This window comes from Linepithema humile, chromosome 8 (genome assembly GCF_040581485.1).
Source record: "Linepithema humile isolate Giens D197 chromosome 8, Lhum_UNIL_v1.0, whole genome shotgun sequence".
Classification (NCBI taxonomy): Eukaryota; Metazoa; Arthropoda; class Insecta; order Hymenoptera; family Formicidae; genus Linepithema; species Linepithema humile.
In genome coordinates this window covers 5145682-5172594 of record NC_090135.1, presented here as the reverse complement: position 1 = coordinate 5172594, position 26913 = coordinate 5145682, and the positions used below count along the sequence as shown (strand labels likewise).

At 41.5% G+C, this 26913-nt stretch overlaps 1 protein-coding gene and 1 long non-coding RNA gene across 6 annotated transcripts in view; one reads left to right on the top strand and one right to left on the bottom strand.

Annotated features, from left to right (window-relative positions):
- Window positions 1–26913, bottom strand: part of LOC105680049 (TOX high mobility group box family member 3) — a 72813-nt gene that overhangs the window by 15738 nt on the left and 30162 nt on the right. For 4 of the 5 annotated variants that reach the window (XM_012380473.2, XM_012380472.2, XM_012380474.2 and 1 more), the window contains one exon: window positions 263–349. In XM_012380473.2, the coding sequence (XP_012235896.2) occupies window positions 263–349 (87 nt within the window). Of the gene's footprint in view, window positions 1–262; window positions 350–11799; window positions 12219–26913 lie in introns of those variants that run through there. The other variant, XM_012380475.2, reaches the window with a different exon arrangement.
- Window positions 10474–26913, top strand: part of LOC137001547 (uncharacterized) — a 48956-nt gene continuing 32516 nt past the window's right edge. The window contains exon 1 of the long non-coding RNA XR_010891527.1: window positions 10474–10645. This is a non-coding gene — a long non-coding RNA (uncharacterized lncRNA). The remainder of the gene's footprint in view (window positions 10646–26913) is intronic.

Below are 26913 nucleotides of genomic sequence, written 5' to 3'. Positions count from 1 at the left end.
TCCATCGTTCATCATCATTTTCATAAAACTTGAGCCATCGACTTAAATAAGAATCCGTCATCTCATTTCCATTTTATATCACTTATATATTGTAATTGGAATTTTTAATCAAGAATATTTTGCATTACGTAGATGGCATAAACGACACAACCGATATGTAACTGTTAAAAAAACGAGAAATAAACGCTTAATAAGCGTTTCATTTTAGCGAAATTGCCAATAGAATGACTGTCGATGGATAATGGATTGCAATTTCACTCACCTGATCGGACATATTGTAGCCGTCGTGATGATACGATGTTTGATGATGCTGTGGAACGTTCAAAGACAGGTCGAGGTTGTCGTTTCTCTGTAACAAACACAAATAGGAATTGTTTAGCGACTAAAGTGGCCACTCCTACTACGACAGCTACTACTAATATCATGACTTTTGTGCTTGATAAACGAAAATTATGATGTACCGGTGATTATGAAAATGGTCATATATTTTTTGTTTTCAGATATTTCGACTTTTGCATGTTGTATTAAAAAGTATTTTCTTATCATGAAACAAAATCCTTCCCAAAACACTTTGATAACGTAAATCTTTTCCGTGATATGTTTTTCATACCTCAAGTGACCGTTTTTAAAATTAACGATAAATTTTCATCGATTTCTTCTAGTTCTTTTTCTTCCTCGATCGTAGGATTTCCAATTTTTCAAATCTCGAGAGTTTCAAGATATTCTTAACCCTTTGTCAGCAATCTAGGTCTTTCAAGGCACAAGCGAAATTACTTTCTCGAATTTCTCTGAGGAATAAAGACAGTGGGGTTTGTTTCCTCCTCCTAAAAAAACATTGAAAACTATTGAATGGTATTCTAGAGACTTTGAGAAGTAACCAAGAATTTTTGAAAGCCTAGAACATAAAAAAAAAACTGAACGACAGATTGCTGACGGCGTTAGTAAAAAAATGATTGCTGACAAAAGGTTAATATCATTTTTACTGTATAAAACTTATTTATCTGAATCGCTATTTAATGACATAACGGAAGACTAAACATTTTCTTTTTCATAAAACAGAAGGTTATCAGAGAGCAAGTGACTTATAGGCCACTGTCAAACATGAACCGAATCCTGCTTAACGACACAATTATCGATGCCACTAATCGGTTCAATTTTTTCAACTATTTTTCCAAAAACAATTAAATAATAAATTCAATTTTTCAAGATTTTTCACTCAGTCCACTTTCGTCGTTACTGCCGCATCTATGATCGTCGTATTAAAAATATTGAAAGACGATTCCGAGCACCGTCTGAAATGCTAACACGATCGAATTATCACGTGCGAATCTAACGACTCGATTCGCCGACGGTCGGCGCGACGACCAGAATGCGCGGCGGAATTTCAGAAAAGCATACATTCGCAATCAAGATAGTTGCGAGTGAGTTATGCCGATGGGCAATGTTTGACATTTCATAGTAACGGGCAGACGTTTAGCAGGGCGTTACCGCGTTCCGCCGAATGCAGCAGCCACGGAACGGGAACAATGCACCGGACATAGCTACCTTCGTTCCACCCCCGGTGGAATTCCACATGCGTGTAATATGCGTGCGCGCGCGCACGCGTGTGTACGCGTTTTCTTAAAAAAAAAAAAAAAAGAAAAAGAACACTCTCAAGACGGCGAGAAACACGTTGCAAGCAAAGTAGCGACCGATGCGATAATTCGTGCGGTTTATTCTAATTTTATCGCTCGCCAAGTCTAGTTCTTTTTCGTGTCCGTGAATCGGCAAACACTGTCCGGAACCTGTCGGAATATCTGGATCATCGATTATCGTCCCTATTAGCGCTAAATGTGCCGTAAGAGGGAATTACGGGGCCATCGGGGAGTTGAGAGAAAGTTACACGCCTAAGACACGGTTTCGCTGTCACGAGCCTCGTATTACGCCACACACGACAGGAGAGATACATAGTCTTTATTAATCTAAAGATGTCAGACCCGGCATTTACAACGCTAGGCAATAATGAATGGGAAAGTGCTAGTTACGTGATAACAAACTCCGAGATGTTTGAATAATATTTGGACAAGCTGTGTGTGCGAAATAACTTGGTTGGATAAATTTCACAATGTTTCTTCCACTACAAAAATGCACTTATACCCATTCAGTGACATTTGCCAATGTTTCGTTGCTACTTTACGAAAATAATCGGCAAAAGCAACGGATACTGATAATTTTCCTACTTCGGATTTGCCAAAGTAAATCCTCTCTGCGATTTTTCCACCAAATTCTTCTTTTTTTTTCGTCAATCATTAATTTGTTATTTAATTATCAATGTCTGGAATTTGCTTTTGTTCCGCTTAGTTGTCAGCTGGAAAGCGATCAATGTTGAAGCTGAATCGCGTACAACGTATTACATTGTCGCGACGCGACCCGATCGTCAATTGAACGGGAATAGCGAGTCTATCTAGGAAGTAATAAGAGGAAGCGCGCGGAAGGGCTTGTGTGCGGCATGAAATGCAAAATTATACCGAACGGTAAATGATGCATCAATGCGCATGGGCACACTTGTGCGCTGCGTTGAACGCGACTATGAAAAATGCATGCGTACGCGTGTGTACGTACGGTGCGCGCACGAACGACCGATGGACGACGACAAGCGCACACTGTCTCCTGTTATCGTCGAATTTTTCCGTCGCCTGTCGCCGGCATTAACACCTATATTTTTCTGTCACATATAATCACATTATTTCACAATTTCATCGTCCGTACTCATCATTCTATAGCTTCCCTGCTAATACAAATACGCGAAATATTTATCGCTGCCAGCGGCGGCGCGAAATGTCGTGCGAATGACCCCGGCAAAACGGTTTGTCAAAGATAACCCTGTAATTTGCTTCGTCATGACAATACCTTTCTACGTTTAGGACTTTCGTCACTTGACTATACATTTGTGCCTGGAATTATGAAAGTAAACTGTAAAATTGTAAGTCAAATGTCTTGAAAGATTGAATTTATTATTTATACTTTGTGTTACATCGATCTATATTATAATAATGTGGTCATTTTTGACAAATAGCTGGAAATTGAACCGTTGGTAATTGTGTCGTTAAATAGAATTCAGTTCATGTTTACTTTAACAGTGATTTAAATCACTTGTTCTCTGGTGGATTTTTTTATGGAAAAGAAAATACTTATTCTTTCAGTACGTCATCAAATAGTGGTTTAGATAAATAAATTTTGTAATATATTGCGAATATTTTAAAGCTTTGGAGACTTCGAAAATTGGAAATTCTATTATCGAAGAAGAAAAAGAACTAGAATATTGATAAAAATTAATAGTGTTTTTAACTTATTTTTGAATAAAAATTCAACATTCTTTTGTTCCAAGTAATTTTTGAGATTCATCATTAATTTTGAAAAGTATCCAACTTATTTGAGGTATCAAAAAACATATTTTTTTATAAACTACTCGTAAAATTTTAAATGACATAAGAAATTTATATCATAAAAGTGTTTTGAAAAATATTTTTTAATACTTAGAAACGTAAAAGTTAAAATACCTAAAAATAGAAAATGTATATGATTTAGCCTACTTTCATAATCACCAGCACATTTGCTTGAGAAAACAAATGATCTGTGACTAAATTGTGCGCGGAGGAGGCTGCGAGATTTAGTAAAACAAATAATAAAACGATGATCGTCGTTTAAACGCCTAATCCTATCGCAGCTCGCCGAGTAATGAGCACCGTAAAAACAGGCTCAGTATTGCGCTTCGAGTTATTAGCACGACGAGTTAGTAATTGTGTTAAACTCGCGCGGAATGTCGCGTCATTATGAGATCATGACTTGGAATTGCGAAGATAGCTCTCGCGCAATCGTAGCTACGCATAGCATTATCGTTGGCGATCAATGCTGATTGTCTTCTTCGCTCTTCTTCGACGAAGAGATGAGTCAGAATCGTTTGAAATTTAGCGACCTAGTTCGATGGCGTGTTTTTGCTTACTTACGATTCGATCGGATAATACGCGCGACAGCGATTCCATTCTATTTAAAAAAAAAAAAGATAGAAAATTTTCACGGCGAGAAATGGTGAAGAAAAAGTTCTCTAGTCGTCAACTTGAGAACTTGACCAGCTGCTTGACTGAGAAGAGCGATATCGCTTAGACGAGAAAAGTTTTCGTAATTACTCGAAGAAAAATATTTTTACGATTTTTATCGTATCGCTGGTCATAGCGCAAGGAACGTGACAAATGCTTCGCTAAACACTATTCTGGGTGAACGTTATCTCGAACTTGGGTGAAACGAGGTTAATATCCTGTTTACAGAGTCTAACGTCTCTTATCACAGTAATAATTCATATCGGTTATTTACTAAATGGCTCCGATCGTATTCAAGATAAGTTACAGTTTTCAAGATAAGCCACAGTTGTTACTTTTCAAATTCATAGAAATACATACATTTCTAATAAATAAGAAATACGATGATTGAATGCGATAGGAGCAAAAACAAGATATGTTATGAAATGTTCAATTTAATTTGTCTCTGTTTTATCGTGTTATGGTAACTGCGTGTACATCGTGCGCAATATTGTAATATAGTGTTAAAAGGCACATTTAGAGAAAAGTGTGTGATATTTGAAACCATAATTGCTTTATAATAGTAAAATAATTACAGCCAGGATACTCCTTTTTATAGGAATTGCTACTATAATGTTTGCAATAATAACCTCATACGCATATAGTGCTGTATAACCAACGTAAAAATTGTATTGTGAGTTATAATGATTTTATATATCCGTGGCTTACAACTAGAAGTAAAGTAAATTACGTTTTACAAAAATTTCTGTTGAATTAGCTGTAATTTGCATTGTTCGAACACCTACAACCATTTCATTCTCTCAGTATACAGAGATAATTGTGTTAGAAAAGTAATGTATCAAGCCCGCTTCTTGGCCAGAGCTGAAGATACTACCACCATTACTTACAACTTCTAACATTTATAACATAAAGAAAAAGAAAAAAACATTTCTATACTTTATTCTCATTAACTTTCCTTTGTTACAAAACGCAGAAATGCTGAATATCGTGACTATTACTGATTAAGAAAATGAGCGAGACGAGAAGGGCGAAGGAAGAAATATAATATTATGGATACATAAAGGAAATTATTGCGAGAAGTGACGTGCGGTGAAAGTCGGCATTAATCGTCTCGTATTAATCAGCTGGCAGGTATCACGGCGACAGATGGTTACGTCAAAAGGCAACGTCGTGGTCCATTCGTACGTGTCCGGCGTACGCACGTGAGTTACGATCGAATATTTCAACAGGCATCGCGCCGCGTTGCTCCCCGTGATTGTGAAAACTCGCTTTTCTTCTTCTCCTTTTCGATGCCCCCGTCGCGCCACGAAACGTGCACGGCATAGTCGGTTTATCGATCCGACATTAGGCAGCGAGCGACGGAGAGAATGCACGCGTGTTCAATATGCATATACGTGCCGCACACACTATGTAAATTAGATCGAGTTTAACAGCTGAATTCTTCATCGGCCTTAAATAAATCGATCGTGCGGGAAATCTAATAATTTCGAGCGATAAAGCAACAAAGTCATCGGGATAAGGCAAACGAGAGGCTGCGAAATCAATTGCGCGCGACGAAGACACGGCTAACGCGAATGCGATATAAGGAAATTGCCGGGGAAAGATAATGACGCAGGTGCGACATGAGCGAATTATCGAAACGTTCGGCGATCGCGGAGACAACGAGCGCTAGGAAATAACGCGTAACTAAGAGGCGTACGCGAGTTATAGCGTGTTCCTGCGGTGAGGAACACAATGGGCGCTTTACAGCCCGGCAACAGCGAAGCTCTACCTGCGTGTATAACCGTTTTAGTAGACGTAAGGGGTTCCATTGTGGAACCGGCCACTTCTCTCGCGGCCTGCCTGCTGTTACTCGTTTGTTGAGAAAAGGTATTCTTCGGCACTCTTCTTCTCTTTCCCACTTCGTTCGACTCTCGTCTCATTTCGCCTCCCTCGCCTCGTCCCGCCTCGCCTCACCTCGCTTTGCTTTCGTTTCGTTTCCGAACGCTCGTAAGATCTTTATCGCAAATTTACTTCTCCGCTCCTTTTTATCCTGCGACAGCTATCCGATTTTGACAAATGGCATAAGCTCCGAACTATACGCGGTGATAAGATCTTCTCTTTCACTGAAAAAATCTAATCGGAGAACGCAAAATAGTCGAGCTCGTGAGATACAAGTGCTTTCTACTTCTTTTATAGATATTCATCTTCATCGGAACGCAGTGTTCTTTCCTTTTCTTTCAGATGCAAGCTTTTCATTACGAGAGAAAGAGTAATGTAAAAAGTAACAATATTATTGACGAGTGTGAAACTTATTCGCCCTTCTCGCTAATATCGTTAATCAGTAACAGTTGCGACATTGAAGATTTCCGTAACAAAGAAGGATCCTTTCTGAACGGGCGTTCTCTACAGAGAATGCTCCTTTTATTTTTGAAACTGTTCGCTCGATTTTCATGAAATGTGGCTTATAAGTATTTGCTGATGCCTTAATCAAATCTGAGATAAAAAATGCGATATTCAAAATGACGGACCACATGAAAAAAAAATCGGAATATTTTAGAATTAGGTTTTGGAGATTTTAAGATTACTGATCTCGAATAGAACCTTAGAGTTTTGAAATTCAAAATGGCGAACCCAATATGGTGGACCAAATTAAAAAAAATAATCGAATTATCTTGAAACTCGGTTTTAAAAGATTTTCAACATAAACCTTGAAATTTTGAAATCCTAAAGTAACACTTGAATTTAGCGATACAAAAAATCCCTAAAAATTTCATGATAGTCGGATTAAATTTAAAAAAATTTGATCCGCCATTTTAAATTAAAAAAAATCCCAAGGCCGCAATGAAATTCTTGCGTTGTTAATGTCATAAATATTAGAAATGTAAGTATTTCCATGTGGCTTATCTCGAATGCGATCGGAGTGATCCATATTCAGTAAATAACCGATGTAATTCAATGAATAAATTGGACAATAAGAAGCGCAGTCACGGTACCGAGAAAATCCAAGTGATAATTGGTTGGTCGAATATTTGATACAAGGATCGGTCTACATCAGCACCTGTCTGTCCGTCGGACCTTAGCTCGAAATCGTTACACGGAGCGCGCAGGAGGGGAAAGGTGGTCGAGGAACACTCGTGTCCCAGATGGTGAGACCCCGAAGACCAGTTCCTAGCGTCGCGGGCGATTCGCTCCGAAGCGAGTTTTCGTCAACGGGACGCTCCAACCACACTCCTCCTCCCTCCACATATTTCTTTTTTAGTTCCAGTATACGAACGAGCCACGAATATAGTCGAACGTCGCAACGTTTCTCAACCGCCTAATTATAACGTCTAAAAATGGAGCAAAACGCTCCCGGGTACGACGACACGTTATCGCGTCGTCATCGTCGCTCTTTCCTTTCTCACGTTATGTTCTCACGAGAAACTTTACATCACACAAATAGAAACGATAAAACAACTCGCGATCCGTTCTCTCGAGATTTATATTATTCCTCGCGCTTTAACCGCAGCACAAATCAACGTGACGCGCGAACGGCATCGAATCGACTACGCGGATTTCTTGTATTTCACTCTTCATTCTGCGTACGCGAATTGATACGCGGTTGTGTATTGATCGATTAATCGCATAATTATTATTGCGAGAAGATCAAATCAGAAATACGATGCGATAAAACATTCGTCGCTTAAGAAGGCAAATAACATTCTAATAATTCGTCGGCGCGACACTCGCGTGTTCGACGTGTATAATTTGATTTCAGAAGAATGAGCTCGGTTGTGCGGCATTGAATAGACCACCTTGTGTTACACGATTTCCATTTCTGAACTCGGAAACGCTTAATAAAGATAATTTCCGGGTAAATATTTACAATTTAAATGCATAACCGAGTAAACAACTAGCGCTTATAAAAACTCTCAACGTGCGGCGGCGTTAACGAGATGAAGAGAGAGAGAAAATGGAGCCATCGGAATGTAACCGCCCGCGGCTAATCGCAGATAGCATCTCTCGATCGGTACGTGCAATTAGCAGCTAGGAGTATTATAATGAAAACACACACTTGTTACATTATTAATCGCAATACGTGACGTTACCCGGGATATCTGCTTAGTTATCTCGTACGACTGCACATTTTTTCTCAACTAACAAGCGCGGAGCATAGTTGAATTAACATCCAACAAGCGCGTTAAACGTCAATGGCGGAGAATTGTTATTTACTCGTGTCGTGAAAAATCCAACTGAATCGAAAGAGATGTCGCATCCCGAAGGGACGATAAGGTCAAACTATCGTCAGTTTCGCAATTGCATTCTGCACGAGACACACACAATCGGAGATTTAATTTACATCTCGCGTGATGCGAAGGAATTCGCTTGGGAAGCAAAAGGCGGATGAATCCGGAAAGCAAACCGAGTGTTACGTAAAAGATCCGATTCTTACGATGCCCCGATCGTGGGTTGCTTTCGGTTTCTCGTTAACTTTGTTTATTGGTTCTAGGCACTCGATGACTTTTTTTTAAAACAACCGTGACGCGATCGTTTAAGTTATCGGAATTACATTGGATGTTACACATGCGTGTCTATTGAGCAACAGCTGTGTGCGACGCACAATGTTGAGAACAGTGGGACCATCTACGCTTTGAAACATCGTCTATCGTGCAACGGACGCTCTTTCCGATGGCATTCCTTTATGTAACGATAAATGCCGCGTAATGGAATAACAAACGAGACGCTCTGAATGGCCGTTTAAAAATACACTCTCTAAAACTGCCATTTTTCACCAGGAGACGTGACTAAACAATTGCGCCGGCAATGAATATTTATCAGTCAGTCGAATTTTAGGCGCGCGCTTATCGGAGGATGAAAGAACTTATTCGAAAATTTAGAAAGTCAACACACGACTAGAAATTTCAAGTTTATTAAGACTAGTAGCGCAATGACAAACTCTGTGTTTTAACAGCGTTCCTGTTCATTCGTTAATAATGATTTCGATCAAGCGTTCGGCTCGTTAATAAGTTCTGTCGCGTGGCACGTTTCGCAGTCGACATATCTGTCAATGAAATTAGTCGAATGACATGAACGTCATTACGTTGCAAACCAATGCGACACATTCGAGGGCGAACATATGTATTCTCGGGATAATCGGCATTGTAGCAAATTATGATGCCGCGATTGACGTTACTTAATCAGCCGATAATTACGAAACAAATTTAGGTAACGAATATAGTTTTATACATTTGGAGAGAGCGGGAGAAAGGTGAGAAAAGGGAAAATGAAATGCGCAAGATGAAAGCGGAGATTAATGCAGAAATATTTTCAAAATATTGATGCGCTAAAGCGGACCTTTAATCCCTTGTAATCGACGATAAATCTGTTGCGACGCCGCTGTTTTAGTCTCCGTCCGTCCTCTGATTTTATTTCGAAAGATCGGATTTCTCCGCGAGAAACCCGGTAATTCGAAACCGAAATTTGACGAGAGGCGGATTAACACAAAACACTAGTTCTCTTCCTTTTCTTTTGAGGAACAAGAACAACCGTTGTCGGGAAGAAAGGCGGATTTCGGTTTCACGCTGACCGATACAAAAACAATTAATCATGTTTCAATTACTTTGAAATACAGAACAAAAAGTTAAATCAAATCGAATATCACATAATTGGCAAATTATTCTTTCATCGAATTCACATTCCTCTCGCGAGCCGTGCGCACATATGCATGAATTCATTTCTGCCATCTTTCAAACGTAACACGTCAATATGAATTATGCAAAATTCACTTCCGCGAGCTGCGTTTTATCATCGTCCTCGAAAAAGAAACGAGATCAAAGACACGGGGTGTCTTAATACGGATAGCAGTTACGTAAGTATCGTTTATTATCTCGTTTATTATCTTTGAAAAATGTTGCTTCATGGACAGTTCTGTCAATCACGAGATACTTGCATACATTGTAATAACCGTAGACAGAAATAAATCACATTCCTTTGAGCACGCAAAACGCTTTTTTTTTGCGCCGGAGACCACAAGGATAAAACCGCAAATTGCCTTGGAATTCAAAATCACTCTCGTTCCGATCTCATTACTCGTAATGAGGTCCCGTCATTTTCTTTTTAAATTTTGCACGTGGTTGTTCGCATCACTTTTAAACGGACCTTAAATTCACGATGTTATTAATGATCACATTCTCGTCTTAAATGCATCGCAGCGTGCGCTGCGAATTATGCAACAAATGCGATTTATATAAGTGGCGGCACGTAACGGGTAATTGAGAATTTTTATAGAAACATAATTATTTTCGCATATATATAAAGTTGTTTTATCGATTTACGATAATGCATTATCGCGCCGCTACATGCACGCCTCATTACATTTTTGTCCGTATATCAATTTAATTAATTTCCCGTCCTAGTTAAAATGGCGCGAGAAAAAAAATGTTTGTTTACACGCGCCAGCGCATTCTAGAAGATGCGATAAAACAGCGGCGTCCATTTCGATTGCGGATTCATTAGAATAACGCGAAATGCGTGAGTTTGATTTGCGTCAGCATTGCGCGGCAAGTTTATAACGCTACAAGGCCACTCTTGAAGTCACATTGTACGCGGTAAGTAGTCGCGCTAAGTTATACTAATTAAGTCGTTTACATCCAGAAACTTGTTTACAAGCGCGTACGGTAAAGTTTTTTTTTTCCATTAGATTTCAACAGCTATGAAAAACTAATACGACCTGAGCGTCAGCTCGCATTGCAATTTTTCGTCCGGCCGACTATTTGATTGCCCGGGTTGAGAACAATTGACTCTTACGAGACTGCGCGCACATGCAACTTTTTAATCGGCTGAAAATCAATTGTTCTCACCGTACAATCAAATAGCCGACCGACCAAAAATTGCGTACGAGAGAGCCGGGTGTATTTGTATCATTGAATTTCCGGGAAAAATGTCCAGGAAATTACGCGAGACGCATTCACAACACACTTTGTCTAAATGATGAACAAAGGCGGATTAGAGATTATCTATAAGCCTCTCCACGACCACTATTATCTCTGTTATTAAGAATTAATAAGTTCCACACAGTCGCGTGATCAATGATGTAATCGCTATTGATTATAATCGCCGGGGCAATTAATTCGCTACGTTTACCTTGAGCATAAAATGATTAAAAACACGCTTTCTGTTTAGACAGTAGAAAAATCCGATAAACACGTCCAAGTAAGCTCATTTGAAAGAGATTTACGATAGGCGAGCAACGGAACGCTGATAATCGTATCGTATGTATGCTCCAAAATGCAAATTCGTTCAATTTCTTTCCATGTATTATTAATGAAGCCGTGAGTATAACTCGTACGAAATGGAGTGGCACAAGAATCGCTCGTATAAATCGTTTTACAAATCAACCGTTGAATTATGTCGGGCGCGCCGCGGTGCGCGATAAAAAGCAGAAAAAAAGAGCGTCAATCAATACTGATAGAGTGAAAAAAGCGGGGGAGGAGAGGGGGGGGAGGGAGAAAAAATATATAAAATCGGAAAGTATATTAGAGCCGTGCCATGGAGATACTTGGAAAATTCCACGCTACCATCGCGCTTCGCGCTGGCCCGTCGAGATGGCGCCACGCGGCGCAATCGAGCGGCTCGCACGTTTGTACGGCGACACGCACGCGGCGACCACCTTCAGACTTGTCGGCGCTCTACGCCGCTCTGGATCGCGCAAAGATTGAGCCGCATCGGCCGGAACGGACGTTACAACACCGGCATCACTTACCGGCGCGAAATCCAGCTTACAGCACGTGGGGCGCAGCCTCGTGTGCGCAGTCGGTGACAGGGAAGCCGGAGTCTCTGGGTTTTTCGAGTTTTCGACCAAACGCACCTCGATCCGTGTATCCGTAATAAGGGTTATAATACCCTGCGACTGACACTTGATTCTCACAAAGTACACACGATCACTGCAAACACCATCGGACAGAATCACTCCGCCGCTGAGCGATCGAAAGCGACGAGAGGTTAGGGAGCGTAAATGCGCGCGACGCGGTTGCGGCGCGACGTTTATCCGCGATATATATCGTTCGTATCGGCGACGCGCTACGAGAGAACGATGAATGACAGCGTGGCAGGACGACGCGCGCTCCTCGCGGTGGTCGGCGCGGCAATGATTCCGGGTATATTGGTTCGCTGCAGTGGGCGGTGGTGGGGCTTGGAGCACCGCGACAGGGGAAGACGCGGCACTACTACGCGCGTGTTGGTTGGAGGGATCGGTGGCGGCTCGGCGCGGCGTGGCGCGACGCGGCGCGGCGCGACGCGGGGCGCGGAGAGGGAAAAGAATTCTATAAGCGAGAGAGACTATGAGCGAGATAGCGCACAGAGAGAGGTGTACCCTAGCGGCGGTGGCTGATTCGCGAGGGAAGGGGGGGGGACGCAGCGGGGGTAGTTACAGAGGGGCCGGCGGGGCGAGTGCCTCGGAAGGGTGAGGCAGACGGTCGGTCCCATCGTCCTCTTTGAATAGAGCGTTTTCCATCCACGGAAACTAAATGCCCCGTTTATTAACGTAGTAATTTCGCGACGTAACGCGGGCCAACTTCGAGCAGCGGTAATTGAATGTACGTAGCACATGAAGAGAGGGGGGGGGGAGAGAGAGAGGGGGGAGGGGAGACTCGCGAATGTATCCAGCGCGAAGGAACGAGTTTTGCTCTTGTTGTTTAATAATAGAACAATCAGAAATCATCGTGGCGAGATGAGAGAATCGTATTGTGCGAAATGAAAGCTATTTCGAACTGGAAAACGCGTTCTTTTATCATTTTGTATTTATTACGTTTGCATTATATTATTCACGCTCCGATATCTGATAATTTAATATTGATGAGCACGTACGTGATATTTCAAGCACGTCGAATGCGTGAGTGAAGGCGGCAAAGCAGCCATTTAACGCGCAATGTTACGAATTATTGCTGGCGGAAATATTTATCTCGCGCGTGGCGCGGCGCGGCGTGCCGCGGCTCGGCGTGGCGTGGCGTGGCGTGGCGTTCGTGAAAAGTCTTCGGTTTAACTACCTGCTGGTAACGCGATCGCTTACGTCGATTAAGGCAACATGTGTTCGAGGAGTGTGTAAACACAGTCATTGAGTTTCAAAGTACAAGAGCAAACGCGCTTACAGCGTTACCGTACGTCGTAAGGCAATGCCCGTTTACCTTACAGTTCGTTAATGCGAGTGTTTATATTTTATCGCGAGTTTACGTTTTTTTATTCGAAAGGAGAAAAAATCCTATACTTGGTCCGCGTAAAAATTCTATACTCCGTCCGCGTAAAAATTCAGCAAAAATACACAGTGTTTGTCGAGAGCGTCGGTTTATTATTGATTCGCCGCCGGATCGGCGATTTAATCAGAGATTTGCGACCGGCGATGGAAACGCTAGCATTATCGTACTTGGGTAAAAGACCAATTGGTTTAAGAGCTTTGCAGTTGATAGTTAAATGAGCAAAGAGGAGGATTAACGACAGCGAGAAGAGAATTGAAGTCTTGCGAATCGTGAATTGTCACAAAGACGAAGTAAATAAGCTGAATAAAGATTATTCTATACAAGCGCAAACAGATGCATTTCTTTTTTATCTTTTTTTTTTTTTTTTTTTATTTATTTTTTAATATTCAACGCGAGTGGGAGAGAAGCAGAATCGATTAGAGGCGGACGTGGAGAGGGGATTGAAGCGTTGTCATTATTACAAGTTTTCTTGCGCGCGCGCGCGAGCGCGCGCGTTTTATATATATAAATCACAATCAGTTTGAAAAGTCACTCGGCGCTCGGAAAACAACGGAAATTGTATCAGGCTGAATCTCGCGAAAAGAAATAATTGCGAAGGGAAGGATACTCTGACAAAGAGAAGCAAAAGGATAGAAAGATGTCAAGATGATGCTGGTGAATCTCATGCCGGAAAGCTCTCCCGGCAGAAAGAAGGGACGGGAGAGGCGAAAGGCGAAAGAAAATATCTCCTTCTCGTCGCAGTCGTGACAGAGATGTTTTATGAGATCCTCAAATGATAACATTAAATACGGCCTGTTTATTTATCGCTCCGGATTCGAGTTTGTTTTAGAAATACTCGACGTCGTGTGAATAATACCTGCATCTGTTGGCCTAGATAACGAGCTCTGACAGCAAAGGGGAGGAAGAGGGAGACGAGGGGAGGAGGGGGAAGGGGGGACAGGCGAATGGATCCGGAGGGAATGGAAAGGGAGAAAGAAAACGGGGAAGGGGAGAAAGAGAGGCAGAGAAAGAGAGAGAGAAAGAGAGACGGAGAGATTAGTCATGTTTCATTATAAATACCATCGCGGCCGAGAAGCCGGTTGAGCAAGTTTTATCTTGTCCACAATATGCTTTTAGGAGAACCAGCCTTTCCTGTCATCGATCATTTACTTTTTTACAGAGGATCGACCTCGGACGTTATTAGCTTTTGACTCGTTTTTTACAGGGCGTAGCACTTATTACATCGTTTAGCGCGCGCGCGCGCATGCGCGCCCGGACGGGAGGATCCGTCGAAATTAATTGGTCAACGCGCACTATTCTTGAAAATGCATTTCTTCTCCAGCTGCACTTCGTCCCGTTTAAGATGACGGTAAGATCCGTCCGAAATACATCACCCTTATTCGTTTTCTTGCATCTCGCTCTTTTATCACGCGAGCGAGGTTAAGTATAGGCAAGATTATACTTCTTATCGGAGTGCAAACTTATATATATATATAGCTTCGTAAATCTTGCAGACGGCGCGCAAATAAATTCGTCTCCTGACTAAGCAGCTAATTAGTTATATTTTAAATTCATGCGTTTGTCATCATATGCGTAATTTATTCCGTTTCGCGTGTTGTCTACAAACATATATCGATGATTCTTTGGATTTGATTATTTAATTGGCTGATTGATTGTTTGCGCGCGATCACCGATACCGGTTAAAGTCCTACTCGACCGAAGAGGATCCGAAAAATTGGACCAAAACGTTTCATCTGTAACTCTGCTATTTTTGTCAATTAATGATAAAAAAAATTTTTTTTTTTCCATCAAGGCTTTAGTTCTTATAACTTCTCTCCTGTTAATTTGTTTTAACAATTATTTATTAATTTTTCTCTCTTGAAAATATATTCATGCGTGCGTGCGTGCGTGTTTATCGTTATCGTGACACGGCCATTAGCGCGCAATCACATTCGAGAAGGCAAGCTTTTTAAACGATGGGCTCTAAAGTCAACTCGCTTATCGTCCGCAGGCCGGATACATACACAGCGCTCGAGGTACTTGCTCGAATGCGTGTTATAATACCGCTAATATACCTCAGTATTCAGATATTGTAAGAAAGTAGGACACCGCGGCGAGGGAGGGGGAGAGAGCGGGACAAGTGGGGAAGGCGGGGGGAGAGGGTTGTTAGCCGGAGTTTATAAAGAGCCGTTACGTTTCTGTGCCTGTGAAAGGTGCCTTTAATTTCAGTGACATTTCAATTGCATTTATGTATATTCAATTTTGCGAAATGTGCGGAACTACAATTCGAGATCGCGAGGCGCAAAGAACGAGAAGAAGGAGCGTTTACGTAATGCGGATCCGTGTATTCCAGAATGGACCAGGAAAGCCGCTTTTTTCGAAGATAAAGAGAAATCTGCTTTACGCTTTGCTTTCATCGATCATTCAAATAGCACGGATCGATTAACGATATATCGCTTCGGTTTCGCGACGAGCATCGATTTGCATCGCGAGTAACACATTTTCAACGAGTAACGGATACGTGTATCGCTTAACGCGTAAGACGTAGTTTTTCCACGTCGTAGCTTGAAAGATTTACGAGATTCTTTTTCTCTCATTCTAATCGTTAGCGGCGGAAAGAATTTCCACCGATTATAATTTTCGACGACAAGAAAAGAGAGATATAAATATAAGATGAATAACGACGGGCGTGTCAAGCACAAATAAAGCGAGGGAAATGGAAACTTAAGCGAGACGCAAGGACGCGGGAGAAAAAGCGAGCCGTTTATCCCGCGCTGATCGAATACGATGTAATAGCGTGGCGGGATTAACGGTTTGACGGTCATGCAATTACGTGTCGATTAAATCGCACCTTTCCCTCGGTTACTTGGCAGTTTTCTCGAGCAGAAAGCACGCTTTGGCACATTATTTCGCCAAACGATGATTATAAGAGACTAATAACGACATTATTGGGCCCGAAGTTTTCCTAATAGACTCCCGAGAAGGGAATCGCACCGATCAATATTTTTTATTCCGCAAAAAAAAAAAAAACAAAAAAAAAATAAAAAACGTTAATAAGCTCATTAATGAACAAGCACCGCGATTACTTTTTTAATCCAGTCAAATTCGTCTTCTCGATCAATCTCTCGATGTGATTTGTAAACATTCCGATTGTGAGATCTGGCGTATAGTGATCGCGCTCGCATGTGTGCGAGAGAAAATCTAAGGAGTCAAAGCGACAGATGGGCGTTAGAGAAAGTAGACGAGTGGAAAGTGAACTCTCTTTCATGGTCACGCCAATGTCGTCGCATTAACGCGCACATACAAAACGCCACTATTTCCGAACACGACCATTAAGAGATGTATGGATATTTGCTCTCGGTTCTGGTGACTTTTATATTATCTATCGAGCGCACGGAATCCTCCGAGCTCGCTTTTAGAGCGTCGACGGACGCTGACTTTGCTTGGCCGCCGCACCGCGTCGTTCATAGTTTTACTTTACGAGGGCACGGCGTCCTAAAAGAACTCATTATACTTAAAATATATGCTGTAATAATTCAGGGAATCCTGCATCGGATTTGAAAATAAACATTCGCTCGAATATACTTACATCGCTAAAAAAAAAAAAAGAAGAAATCTCCTTCCTTATTTTCTGAATTGCGAGTTTCCGTCTTGATCAAATTTATTCTCATCCGATCTCGTTCGTTCTGTTATTCGTTATATTCAACTCTGTATTATCTTACCGAATACCGTTGGAAATTGTTAACTCGGACGACGATTAAATTAAAGTCGCTGCATAGTAAAGTTCCCTGTGTATTATGCCAGCAAAATTGCAAACGCGCGCAATACGAATTTATTAGCGACCGTAATAAACGTTTGATTACGACGGAAAGAATGAAACGAAACGATGTTACGTCATGCCGTAAGAAGCAGCCTGGCGTGCCACGAGTTCCACGCGTGTAACGTCTCTCCGGCGCTGTCATATAGCGAGACTTTAAATAACGATTCCGTACAATTCTGTGTAACGTTTCTCGTGGGAATAACGCCTGAAAGTAAATTTTTGCCGCATGTAAGTACATCAGCACGCAACACTAACACGCATGGTTCCGTTTAACCCTTTCGGGAGCTTTCTAACAAAGTAAGTTAAGACCTTGTTTTCTAAGAGTTTTTAAGGTCGCTGAAATTCATCGTGGCCTTAGAATTCCAAAATTCAATATTGGCGGAAGCAAATTTCAAAAAATTCGTCTAAAATTCCCTAAAAAATTTCAAAAAAATTTCAAGAGTTTCAAGATTATTCGATTATTTTTAAAAAATTTAATCCGCCACATTGAATCCATCATTTTTAAAAATTTCCAAGCTCTGAAATTTCATTCCAATTCAGCAACCTTAAAAACTCCCCGAAACCAAGTTTATAAATAATCCAATTATTTTTTTTAAACGCGGTCATTTCGAATGTCGTAATTTTTATCTCAGATTTAATTAAAGCATCAGCAAAATACCCTAAATAGGCCACGTTTCATGAAAATGAAGCGAGTGGTCTTAAAAATGAAAGAGTATCTTCTACAGAGGACTCCCGTCCGGATTAACGAGAGGGGAGCGACGAGACTGAAAACTGGCTTCGAGCAATGCGCCTCCTCACGAAAATTGGGAGAGAATGAGAAGAATTTCGGGGCTCGAAGAGAGAGGGAACAATTTGTTAACGAGAACAATGACCGCGTGATCGGGTTAAATAATATCCGGCTACTGTGCAATTTTTAGTTTCACTTCGCATGGTCGAAACAGCGGCTTACGTAACGAGACGTAGCGCCGCGCAAGATAATTGAGCGTACGCGATTTATCGCAACTTTCTAAGGACTCTTCGTCCGTTCAGTTGCAAAAGCTTTGCGATAGAATCCAAGCGTCTGGAACGCACGCGAGGGGGGAATCGCGGCTACTAATTAGCAAAACGAGCGAATTCCCACGCTTACGAGAATCGCCGCTCTCATCGCGTTATAACGCGATGGTTTTCTTTCGGCACGCGCGCGCACTTCGTCCCGCGCCGACGTTCGACGATTATATTTAAACAAGACACTATTCTCTCGCTAACAGCGTGACTCATCCGTTCACGATATTGCGCAAGAGAGCTCCTTTGTTGCTCGATTATGCACGATCGACGACAAGTGACAAGAGAGAGCGCCGAATAAATACATAAGGAACAAGAATTACCGAGGCGCGAGCGTGGAAGAATTTTTCTGCGTATGCGCGGTATCGCGAATCCGAATTCGTCGAACCATTCATTCAGCCGTATATATATCTCTTCTCAGCAATTCGATAAGACGCGCTGCTTTTAACGCGCTGCGAATCGGTTCGCGACCTCGGATAATAGGTTATTCATAGGCGCGCGCCGATAACGTTCGCGCGATGGTACGCGATCGCTCCTCGCAAACTCCCAACGAGATTAGATAAAAGATGCATTTCAATACCGCGGACCTTACAGCATCAATCGTTGTTGTCCAATTGGCTTGAGAGGGGGGGGGGGAGGGCCGGTCGTGCGATTCACGCTCGATCAATGTTGCATTTGCAGCTTCCGTCAAAGCTACTGCGAAGCCTCGCGGCTTTACGGGGCGAGATTACGCGATGAGGGAAAAGAAAGGGATGCGGTTGAATCAATTTTCAAAGGGGAAGCGCTCCGAGCTGGCTTTAGTCGGTCTATGGATCTTCTTAATTCGTGTACGGGATGGTACGAGGTCGGAAAGGGAAACGGCTTAATTGGAGCGCCGCAAACCGCGCTACTAATCCGAGCTTGTTTAGAGCTGGCTTAAGTTATCCGAACTAGTTAAGTCTAAAGTCAAGTCCGTAAGTTCGTGTGTAACCTGCAAATCGAAGTAAATCGTCCTAAAGGGCCGGGCCGAGGAATACTACTTTAAAGATATTTGCTTCTCGCGACACGAAGACACACATCTCGCCCATCTGGATTCTTCCTTCCTCGCCAAATGGTACCTTTTCACATTTCCGCTGATGAGAACAAAACTATTAGCCGCGCATTAGAGTTCTTTGCTCTCCTCTTCTCGGCCAATAATCGGCGTATAACCGCGATGAACACGAAAGGAAAAAAAGACGGGAAAGAAGACACACTGTATACTTATGTTATTTTCGTAATGCAGGGGTGAGGAGGGGGAGAGGGGGATAAAATCGATTCCCTCGTCATTACTTCTAATTCTACATTATTCACAAGCCATTATTTCTCATTTCTCGTCATATTTCTCGTCATGTATATTACGAGTATTATAATATTTCAACGCGGCCCATCCGTCCGTGTCATTGCGATCGCGTGTTTCATTAAAAGACCGTTCAACTTAACCTCTTCAAAACGAATTTATTAAAGCCGTAAAAAATACCTACTGTTTAATCATTTTTTTAATTATATTCATTTACAATCATTTATTAATAATCTGACAATCGTTTGTCGATTTTTTTTTCCGTTTGGGGAATTTCGTAGCGAGGCATTTAGTAATTTTTTATCGTACTTTTGTCGATCATGTTTGGATTAAATAAAACTAGACGTGTACACATGTGCCGCTATCCCTGAAGAGAGCTTAAATACCAGTCTCCCCCCCCCTCCTCTCTCGTTCTCTCGAAAGATGCACCGAATCGTTACTTTTCTCATTTTTTCAACGCGACCACACACTGCAGACTCAACGTTTACATATCGCGATCGTAGGATTCGTATAGCGCGTACGCGCTCATCTGTGAAAGACGAAAAGCAGTTGCCTCGAGAGGCACGGCCGCTGATATTGCCCGTTCACCTCGCAAAAATGTAATCGGGGTTATTATCGGTACGTAAATTACAGAAATTATATACGGCGTTCGATAGTATCGAGCCCGTAGGTCGAGTTGTTAACATGCTCGTAATGCGCCACAATTTTGTTTTCGCTCGCGCGATAAGCGACCTCTCCCGTCGAGACGATAATGCAGAAAAACGGAACTATACGATAAGCGCGCACTGCGCGCAGAAATAAATAATGAAAAAAGTGGGGAAAAAAACTTATTTGCTTAATTCACTGGTTTAATCTAATTGGAGAGATTACTAATTATCTATTAATTCGCTACAAATACCGCTGTCAGTCACAAACTTATTTTCTCCCTCCGATGCGATTGCACGAAATGCCGCACGAAAATGCCGTCTCTTAACTTTGTACACTAGTCATTTCCAATCGCGTGGAACAGACAAGCCGCTTTTGATATACTCGATATACGGATAGTGCAAAAGTAATGCATCTCGCGAGAATTAAACGTGACAGGCAGATCAGACAAAGAGCATATTTTATCAGATTTATCTGTAATAAAATTGCACGCGCTTAAGCGCCAAGTGCTATTATTATTGCGTTTCCCGTTCTGGCAAATATATAATGCATCACACGAGTTTAAACGACAAAAGTTCGGTCGGATTTGACGTCGGAACAAATACGCGATAAAGACGAAACGATAAAAGTTTTAACTACCGGCTGCCGGCACCGCGCGAAGCGGTTAAAAGTTAAAACATTTCGGTCGAAGCATAAAAGACGCATAACGCCATTGACGAAAACACTAAAAGATCATAGATTATACACGCCGACTCGTTATCGTATCGTTTCGCTAAGGTGGCTTCGAGCGTAAATTAATTTTTTTAAATAAAGTTATTCAAATTTATACGATTTGTACTTGGAGACTTCATAAATATAATTTCATCATTTCAACGATATTGACTTATTAATTACTGAGATGTTTGACTTCAAAGTAAGAAACTTTTATACAGAGTCTTATGGCAAAAGTCGATGTTACATTTAATTACGTGCTGCAATAAAAAAAAACTATCCTTACGGTTTTGACAAAAAACCAGTTAATAATAAATAAACTCGTAATGAAGCTTTTAGAAAAAAATTACAATAGCTCACTTGTTAATTATTGACAAATTAAAGTTTGAAATTTAAAGATTTTTATTGCATCAAATCGTACGAGTATTAATGTAATGTTAATCCATTTTTCGTTACGTCTCAGTTTCGTCCATATATATTTTATACTTATTAATCACTAAAAAAATCACGAATAGAATATATGATCACTTCACATCGTACATTAAAAATTCATAAATAAAATCAATACATTGTTGTCACATTAACGACAATGCATAGTTTAATAAATATCAGACTATAACAATCATAGCTAAAAGTTTCGTGTATATAAATGAGAATTTCTCAGAAAAGCATTATTTTTAGCCAATACTGTCACGCTCGAACCACCGTAAATTATTGTATCTGAAACTTTATCAAACCGAGAATCTAATGTATGTCACAACTTTCGATTTGGAACTCGAATTTTAAATCACAAACTAAAATTTCACGCTGTTTCAATCAATCGTATACGCTGTAACAAATTGCGTTTCTCAGAAGCATTGTATTTCTGACAAGTATGACGCATTATGAGTCACGCGAGCGTACGTGTGCATTAGCATATGTCATGTTACTTTAACAGTGATATTCTTTTCAAGTGCATTTATTGAACCGATCGTCGAATTCTCGATAACTTGGTTCTTTTTTTCTTTTTTTTCTTTTCCGTTCGACCGCGCGCCGCACGCAATTTATTCTCATTTTTCGCAGCGATTCAAGCACGATACGGCAATGTGTATACAACATTTTGCATTTGCATCGATTCTTATCTCGTTATACTCCTCATTAACCAAGCGCGGTAACTAAGAAACGGTAATTAAGAGTATCGGAAGTCTTCGGGTGCATCAACCCGCGAAGCCTGGGAAAATGTCGTCGAAATCGCTCGGCAAGCACGAGCTACGCCAAGATTGCATCGCGTGTATGCGCATTTATCTCGAGGAAAATCCGAGTGTTTGCCTATCGCCGTTGATTTACTTACATACTTCACTGTCACACATCTCACGCGGAACGTTGCGAGATATTTTCAAGCTATCGACGAATTCCCATTGAGAGTTTCCAATTTTTCAGATCGTTTCGTTTAATATCGTTGGAATAACATTCCATTTCGACATCGTATCCACCGAGTCTATTTTGTGACTTCATCATGCCGTCTTTTTTCCCGTAACACAATATAGATCCTTCTTTGTTACGCGCGCTCGTTTCGTAACACGCACACTAAAGATAATAAACTGGAGATTACAGCGGAAGGAAAACACCTGTTAGGGTCTCGCCCTTGTGACTTGGTATGCAAGCGTTGCACGAATCGTACTACCCACCTGCGTTCAACGCCTACGCCCGTCGTGCATCGAGATAATACGATCCGAGCGAGAGCGAAAGTTTAGATCGTGATGTTAATATCAAATATAATTCCGATTCGAGAAAATGCAAATTTACAACAGTTTTAGATTTATTTGAAAGCGGAAAAAAAAGAGGAGAAAATAAATGTGAAATACGAGTTTACAGAACGATATGGGAGATGCAGAAAGACGTATATATATACATATATATATATATATATATATAATATATGTATATACATACAGAATTCCTCTAACGTTGACTCATCGGAATCCGATATTTACCATAGATGTGTGCCAGTATTATGAAAGTGGACCGAGTTAAAAATCTTGAAAAATTGAATTTATTATTTAAATTTGTGTTACATCGATTTACATTATGATAATAAAGAGCCATTTCGCAGTTGAAAATTGAACCGATTAATGGCGTCGGTAATTGTGTCGTTAAACAGAATTCAGTTCATATTTATTTTGTAATCGAAGTCATCACTTGCTCTCTAGTAAACTGTTACGAATATTTTTATGCTCTCGAGACTTTAAAAATTGGAAATCGAAGACGAAAAAGGAAATTAAAATACTGAAACTAGTAATTAAACATAATTATAATTAGAAGGTGTAAATAGGTGTGTTTGTTTTTAACTTATTTTTGAATAAAAGTCAATATTTTTTTGCTTCAAGTCATTTTTAAGATTTAACACTAATTTTAAATCACGGGAAAGATTAACATTATAAGAATAAGTGTTTTGGAAAATATTTCGTCACATAAGAAAAAAATATTTTCTATGAACGCAAAAGTCGAAAGAATTCAAAACGAAAATTATATGACTTATTGTTAGTTAGCCCACTTTTATAATCGCACACTATATTAATCTTAATAGCGATAATAGCGACAGTAGCAAGTCTAGAATAAAAAAATAATAATAATTTATTGTATATAAAATGTTATTTGTTATTTTATGGAAAAAATTCTCATTCAATGATGCATTATTAAAAATACTTCGATGTAAAATAAAACGATTAATTAAAAACTGCTGCAGCCGCTTAACAACCGCGCTCCTCTAAATAACAACGCTGAATCGACACGTGCGGAAGCCGAGCCAGCGAAATCGACTCTATTTTTAGATACGGCAAGATTGTAACGACCGGAGGAAAAAAAAAAGATTACATGCATATCGCATTTATACTACTTACTAGGAAAGTAAATAGCTCGTCCCATATAAAGTAGAAGAAAACCATCGTCGCGATAAGCATCGAGTGATTATCAACTGTGCAAACGTTCGAGCAAAGAAATTTGTAAAATCAACATTTACTCAAGGTCTTGAAAAACACCTTAATGGATTCTCGAGCAAACGCAAGGCAACGTGGCGATACTCGACCTCGCGGCTTGATTCCATCGACATTATTCGTTGGCCATACATCGTCACTCGGAGGGCAACGTTCCCTGCTTTCAATCTTTTTTTCCCCCCCGCAATATTATTAACAATCATTTTCAACGGTTAAAAGTTTCCAATTTATCTCTCTCGGGGAATAAAAGTGCGCTGTTAGAGAAAAAAATTGCCCATAAATTGCATCTTGCTTTAACTTAACGAAGAAGAAACTGCAGTTAATTCCGTCTATCGTTAAAAGAAGCTCTCCCGCAGATGCAGACGGAGACAGAGATTGGGGGGGAAAATACGAAATGGGGGATCGAGGCGTACAGGTGGAAGAGAAACAACCTGAGAAGCAGGATGGATAAAACTCGGTTCCGCGAATGAAGAGTAACCCGAGAGAGGTGGGGTACGTATATACAACATGAGCACCGCAGAAATTGCAATTACGATATGCGGACCCCTCCCTCCCCCCCCTCCCCCGCGCCACACTGCCTGCCTCGTTGGAATCTGTTCATCTCCATCTCTGACCTTTTCAACGAGGTGGACGGTAGGTTCTCTGCAGGTTCGCATCCATCTCTCTTTAAAAAGGAGTCGACACTTTGTTCGCGCTCATATTCGAGTATTGCGAACGTGCATGACAAATGTCGTTGCGCGCTTTTATAAATGTTAACCGTCAAAGATGCGCGTTCAAAGAGGAGAATAAAAATATCCGATTATCTTTAATTAACGCGCTTGTCTCTCGACAGCGTGCCTCCTCGCTCTTGACTTTTTCCGAACAGGCGTCCTCTGTAGAAAGCACTCCCTTTTCAAACTGTTTCCATCGACTTTCGCAAAACTTGGCCTATAAAGATATTTGTCGATGCTTTGTGCAAATTTGAGATCAAAAAATCAAAGTTAAAAATGACGGGTTTAACATGGCAGACTACATTTTTTAAAAATTATCGGATTATTTTGAAACTCGATTTTTTAAATTACTGAATTCGATTAAAAACCTTAGAATTTTGAAATTCAAAATGGTGGATCAAATTTTTAAAAAATAATCAAATTACCTTGAAACTCGATCTTGGATTGCTCAATATAATCTTCAAATTTTGAAATTCTAAAGCAACACTTAAGTTGAATTTCACTATAATCGGATGGTCTTTTCGAAATTTGGTCCGCAATTTTGGCATTCAGCAATCCTGAAAACCAGTAGAAAACAAGATTTCGCGCAAGTCACTTTGCTAGAAAGTTCCCGTCCCGAAAAGGTTAATATCGCCACGATAATAAGTCCGCGTATATTGCGCCGGTTCGAGCGGCGGTGACGCAATAATGCCCGCCGGAAATACGTCTATCGCGGCGATAAGAGGAACGGATAAATGTTATTACATACGCAAGACGATAAACTCGGTACATAATAATAATGTGGTGTACGGGAGATTCATCGAACCGTAATGTCCCGCGATATCGAGCTACAAGATGATGAACGCCTTAAATATAATAAACAGAAGTCAAGCCGCGGAGAGATAGCTTTGTTGACCGCACATCAACTCGGCTGACGACGGTTGACAGGCGCGCGACGATCACTTTTGTTTTCGAGCGCGTGCAAGCGAGTCGCAATTGAAAAGCGGCGAAGGGAGGAAGGGGGGGGGGGAGAGGTGGGAAGCTTTGCCGAAAGATAGATGTGCGCGCGTGGGAAGGGCAAAGAGGAGGAAGGAAGGAAGGAAGGAAGGAAGGAAGCAAGCAAGGCGTTTCTCGTGGCCGCGGGACCTTTCGACCGTAGGAAATTCTCCGGGCACCCGAGCTTTCCAACCTCACGTTGCCGGTTACGCCAAGGAGCGAGCAACAAGTGGGGATCTGAAATACCCTTTCCCCCCTCCCCTCCCCCCTCCTCCCCCGCAAATCCCTTCCACCCTTCGGACCCTGTCGTACGCTGGCCTCCTCCATCTCGCTCTATTCCCAAGCGAGACTTTTTCCTCTCCTTCTCGCTCTACCATTCCTGATCTCCGGTGTCCTTGTCGCGTGATACGCTTCTGTGTCGTTAAATCTCCTGTAACGCGCGATCCTCGCGTTCCGACAATCTAAAAACAAGAGCGCGTTCGAGATCCTTCCTTCCTTCCTCCGCCGCCGCCGCCGCCGCCGCGTACGCAACGCGTGTAAAAACCGTGCCAATTGAGGGGGGAGGGGGGGGGGAATAATGGACAGAACGGAAGACGGGTGGAAAGGACAAAAGGAGGATGCATTGATTCCCGGGTGGAACGGCGCAACGTTCAAAGACAAAGAGATAGAATCTGATAAATGACGTCGGGGCGGACTGCCTCCGCCGGAAATAAAAGGAGCCAACGTCGTCGTGGTCTCCCGGGTTTCTTACCGAGGGAGACGCAATCGCCGATGCAAATATATGCCTCGTGGAGGACTGCGCGGACCTTATGCAGAGCCCTTTTATGCCGCGAAACCCCGCCGCCCGAGAACTCCGTTTCTTCTTTTTCTACACTTTTCCTTCGCCGCTCTCGTAATATTTTCTCAAACAGCCCGCGATCGGGCTCCTAACAATTGTTACATCGTGCCAGAACAACGGCGATAATCGCAATAAAGCAGATAGTTATGTACGAGCGTGCAATTAATTCCGTAAGAAAATGATTGTGCCCGGCGGCGAAGCGCGACGGTGGAAAGATCGAATTACGAAATTATCAAGCGAGTCGACCGTGGGATCTCGCCGGCGATACGAACGTTATAATACATATTGCGCGCGATTGAAATCGCATGCTTTCGCAACAATCTGACTTGCGATAGAAAGACAACTCGCGCGGACTCAAGTGGAGCGCGCGCTAAATATTTCTCTGAAAAGTATCATTAAGAAAAAACAATTCCTTCATCCGCCAATGAGATTTACCGCATAAATCATGTGGGGGGGGGGAGGGGGGGATCGTGCAATTACAGCGTCCGATTTGTACAGAGCGAGAGAGAGAAATCATTGCGCTGAAACCGTAACAATAAACCGATGTAAATACTCATTAATGAAATCCTGTCGCGAAAGGAAGGAAAAGTCGTTGTTTCGTCGAGGAAAAAAACTTATC